The sequence below is a fragment of the Solanum tuberosum genome, unplaced genomic scaffold, assembly GCF_000226075.1.
Source record: "Solanum tuberosum cultivar DM 1-3 516 R44 unplaced genomic scaffold, SolTub_3.0 scf00110, whole genome shotgun sequence".
NCBI classification, from domain to species: Eukaryota; Viridiplantae; Streptophyta; class Magnoliopsida; order Solanales; family Solanaceae; genus Solanum; species Solanum tuberosum.
In genome coordinates, this window is record NW_006239037.1 from 687,406 (window position 1) to 692,117 (window position 4,712).

General features: G+C 37.2%; 1 protein-coding gene across 3 annotated transcripts; it reads right to left on the minus strand.

Moving 5' to 3' along the window:
* Positions 1-15: 15 nt before the first annotated feature.
* LOC102594999 (type I inositol polyphosphate 5-phosphatase 4) lies at positions 16-4,712 on the minus strand. 3 transcript variants are annotated; one of them, XM_015309697.1, is made up of 14 exons: positions 4,034-4,712; positions 3,855-3,942; positions 3,380-3,448; positions 3,124-3,211; positions 2,921-3,025; positions 2,201-2,828; positions 1,926-2,119; positions 1,668-1,776; positions 1,407-1,555; positions 1,029-1,300; positions 864-939; positions 707-784; positions 394-540; positions 16-267 (listed from the first exon to the last, which is right to left on the minus strand). In XM_015309697.1, the coding sequence occupies exons 1-10, from the start codon at positions 4,061-4,063 to the stop codon at positions 1,078-1,080; spliced, it is 1,683 nt and encodes a 560-aa protein (XP_015165183.1). In that variant the 5' UTR covers positions 4,064-4,712; the 3' UTR covers positions 16-267; positions 394-540; positions 707-784; positions 864-939; positions 1,029-1,077. The 3 variants fall into 3 exon arrangements, with proteins under 3 accessions (XP_015165183.1, XP_015165182.1, XP_006349703.1); XM_015309696.1 differs by having other exon boundaries at positions 864-942; XM_006349641.2 differs by having other exon boundaries at positions 864-945.

Consider the following 4,712-nt stretch of genomic DNA (forward strand, 5'->3'; position numbering starts at 1 on the left):
CCCCCCCCCCCCCCCAACAACATAGTATCTTATTTGTCTGTGACAATGAGCACAAACCAAAGTTTCTTTTTCTCCAAATAGAACATAAAGCTCCACAAAAAATAAAGAGTGGAAGGACTCAATGCATCAACTTTCATCATTTTTTGTATCAGGGCGTTCCTTTTAGTCCTCAAAAGAGATATGAAGCACCTTGAGAAAGTTGATTTGCATCGGAGTGAATTCTTTGCTTAGCCATAGCACCTTCTCAAGAGTTTCTCTCTGTGTCACCTGTATGAAAATGAATTGAGAGAAGAGTGAATAACGATAGAAGTCTTTTGATGGTGAATCAAAATATTGAGAACTAGTGAATCATATTGATCGTGTATTACGTTCATTTTGATACAGAATCATCACCTGATGTATACATAAGCATATCCTTGTATTAAGAGCTATAACAATTGATCGATGCTGCATTTTGGAATAAGAGACCGGTCTCAACATTTCTTACATCTTGCTTGTCTGTAACCACATTATATCTGGCAGAACTGCTCTGCTCCACTCCTGAAATTATTTTCTAAGCAAATTAGCCTAGGATTCTTCAAAGTTGAACATAAGTTCTTTCCATTACTCATACTACTGATACGACTGCATTGATCAGTTAAATTTTACACTCATGCGGCAGCACAAATGTAACATTATCTCAGCAAGATTCGGTATGAGGTTTTACCTGACTCAAGGCAGAAGCTCTGCAGATATATCATATAGCAAAATTATCCCTTCTGAAGTCCTCTCATTTTGCAGTGTCCTGTTCAGCAGAGTTGAGCTTCAATTTTAAGTACTAAAACGAAAATTATCTCCATGTAAACTCAGTTAAACAAACTCACTTGCTAAGAATTTTCCTCTAAATTTTGAAGCATAAAGTTCAAAACTCCAAGTCTTGACTTCCTGACCTAAAGGCATCTGCTGCTTCAGAAAGAGTAGTTATGTTAGCTAATGAAAAATATTTAGTACGAAATCTAACAATCAGAATCCCGAATATAGAAGCATACCTGAATATGGAGTTCTGTGGATAGGATTCTTCATTGAAGATCTGTATTCTTAGTAATAGTATCCATCATATCCATATGAAGGGGGCAATAACTCTTCAACTTCAACCCTAGAGCTAGCGCAACTCAAATTTTTCTTTATGCGATGGCGGTTGATGGACTCGACCTCAGCCAAGAGTATACTATAAACTGGTCTATGATCTGAGAATCTGGACTCTCCACGAACATAAGATATTTGATATAGGCCTTGACCATACCATAATATGCGATCACACCTTCATTCACAAGTCATAAGTTTTAGATGTCCAACTATGTAACATGAACAAGATATGTATAACCATGCGAAAGGAGGGAATTTGTGCATAATGCACGAAGGATTACCAAGCAGGGGTTCTTCGTTTCTCTTTTGGGTGTGTGTCCTCTCCAGCATATCTGTCGGAATTACTTGAGTACTTGTATGTTGGAGGGAAGTATATTCTTCCTTCACTCCATCCATTAAAAACACGTCCCATCATCTGCTCTATCCGTAGCTGTGACAAAAAAGACAGAGGTTACAATTGATGATTTGGTGTGACTTCAAAATCTGGCAAATAAGAAAATGAAGGAAAGAAGAAAAGTGCTTGTGGAATATGAATAACATACCTGATCATTTTCTAACAGCACCCTCCAATTGCGCATCTCCACCAGTGCCTTGGCAGTTCGGTAAGACAAGGCAATCCGATAGTTCAAATCCCCAAGCCATATAATCCGACTTCACAAGTGCAAAACCAAAGTTAGGACATAAAACAAGACAAGAACCAACTTCAGAGCAATGGCCATCATCTTAAATATAAATAACAGGTCAGGTAGACTATGGTCAATATTAAAAATCAATGTAGATTTTATAAAAAAGGGCTTTACTCATGCTCGAGGATTGTTTGAGGAGAGTTGTCATCCCCAATGCCATGAACCCTTGGAAACCTTGTTTTCTTTAGAATCTCCAAGACATCAGAGTTTCTCCGTAGCTCATCTCCCTCTTTCTGTCCAGATGTTAAATGACTACAAATGAAGCAGAAGCTTGTTTGATGCAGCGACATGCTAACTGAGATTGAGCCCTGCAAATACAGTGGGGATTAGCACTTCTGCACATATGCAAGCAATTAAAGATTTTACAAGATACCGTAGAAGAAAAATACCTTGTTCCCAAGATAACCCATCAATCCTCTGCCAACACAAGATACTTTCAGATTGCGAACATCGTCCCTTAGATCACTTCTAATCCAAATAGTAAGAAATATTCCAACCATTTGCTTACTCGCAACAAGACAATATCTTGATTTCGATGGCTGTCTGTCTTTGTCCTCTAAAGTGATGGAACCACTGTACGAAATTGGGGAATAGTGGGTTGTAACTGGTGAAGAATCATCTGGACAATTTTCATCATCAGAGGAACCACCCCATTGCGCATATGGGTCATAATCACTTGGCCTTCCCCCAAAGACACCTCTATCACAAACACTAAACCGCCGATCAAGTTGAGCCCGTGGCATTGACATTTCACTCTCCATTGCTCTCATGCTACGGCTTAGCGTCTGAAATGAGCGACGGTGGAAGAAAGATGGGGCTTCTTCTCTTACCGATCCCTCAAAGTCAGCATCTAGCTCAACAACAGGATTAGGAACTGGAGAGGGCGTACGATAACCACCACTTGCTCCGGGAAGACTGTTAAGAGTTTTTCGAATGAGTGCTAGCCATTTTCTAGCTGGGCCATTATCTTCTGTCCCCAAAACATTACCAGCATTCAAAGGAACAATTTCTTGAAACCTAACAACTCACCAAATAAGACTCAATAAGTATAATCATTCTCAACGTAAAAGTATTAGTCTAAACATGACGATTAATCGGTTGTTACTCACCCCAGAACATAGATGTCAGCAGGAGGTGAGGTATGAAGCCAATCATCAAGACTTAAATTACTAGGTGGAGATTTTCCAGCCACATTCCATGTTGCTACAAAGACCCTGTGCAGGAAACAAATAAACATACATCCAGAGATATGCATACTTCATAAAAATACAGCTCTCAATAAAACTGAACAGATTAAAAAAAAAAAACTTACCGGTAGTTATTCACATCTGTAACTTCTGTAGTGTCAAGGTCAATCTTACTTCGATGAAAACGATCAGCATTCCTTCTACTTGACTTATCTATAAGTTTTTTTCAATTAAACAAAACAAAAACACAAAATATACGATTCAGAAGACGGACAGCCAACCAGCAAAAAGAGGAAAATAAAATCATTGATTCCTTGCTTATGTTGTACAAAAACAAGTGGTTCGAAGAGTGTTGTGGTCCAAAGGGTAATTCTACTGAACCTGTTTTGCTTTTCTTAATAGTGGATGCCTGCCTCTCTGATAAGTTGTTCCTCCATTCATCATCAACACCTGAAAAAGCATGGACATAAAGTGGTTAAAGCTGTGCCATTTTGCTGTTACAGCATATAACTCACATATTTTGAAAAATGAAGCAAGAAAACACAACCTAAAACCTAGGAAAATAACAGGGAACCAAATTTCAGAAAACAACAAAACAAAGAATAGATCTCAAAGAAGAACATGAAAATGGCAGACTTATTAGATTCCAAAGACAACTATACAAAAACATGCAGTGATTATTGCAGAATCAACCAACCAATCAACCAGGACAATTATAGTCAGTGAAAGTTTAACTTTAATTAAACCTCCATTACTTTACTTGTTAATTAATTACAAAGTAAAAACTCCAAGAACCTCAAACTCAAAATGCAATTTTTAGATTTAACCCTTTAAAAGTAAAGACTGATTCAATTACCTCCATAGACAATATCATCAGCTTGAAAGTCCTCAGCTTTGCTCCTGATATTAAACCATTTCTTCACCAGACTCTTAGGCCACGAGAGCTTCATCAAAAAGACACACACAAAAAAAAAGGTAAATTTGGGGAACAAAAAAAAATGCAGAAAACATCTTCACATTCTTGAAAAAACAAACCTTGGTTTTCTTAGAGCTTTCATCTCTCATTGTTTCAGAACTTCATACGAGAAGAATGCCCAGTAATTGTGGGTAATAAAGATCAAATCTTTCTGCTTCTTTTTTTTTGCCCAAAAATGGATTTGAATGAGATCAAGAATCAAAACAAATTTCTCCAAGAATCACTCAACTTTGGGATTTTCTTTTCAATTCAATGAAATGGGGTTGTTGGGTATGAGTTTAAAGATCAAGAATGAACAAAAAGGAGCAATCTTGAAGCATAAAAACAAAGAACATTTAGGAGATTATAGTCAAATAGGCCCCAGAAGTAATGAAAAGAAAATAATTCTGGATAAGGAAGATGTGACAGTTGGTGTGCATTGTATGCAAAGTATAAAAGGAAGCAAGAATCTCAAATGGGCAAAACACAGAATTAATGACTGTTGGATTCAAGAACCATAGAAGAAGAAAATGTTAGAGAAAGAGAGAGAAGAAGAGGGTCTTTGTGGGGACTAAGTAAAATGTTGTATTTTCTATACCTCGTTCTGGTTAACAAGGCAAATTTGAAGGGGAATAAAGTGCAGGCGAGCAACAACAACAAAAAAAAAAATACTCTTCTTACCAGTCTCTCACTTTAATATAAATCCAATAAAAGTGCCCGGGAAAAAACAGTAAGAAAAAATAGCTCACATTAAAAAGA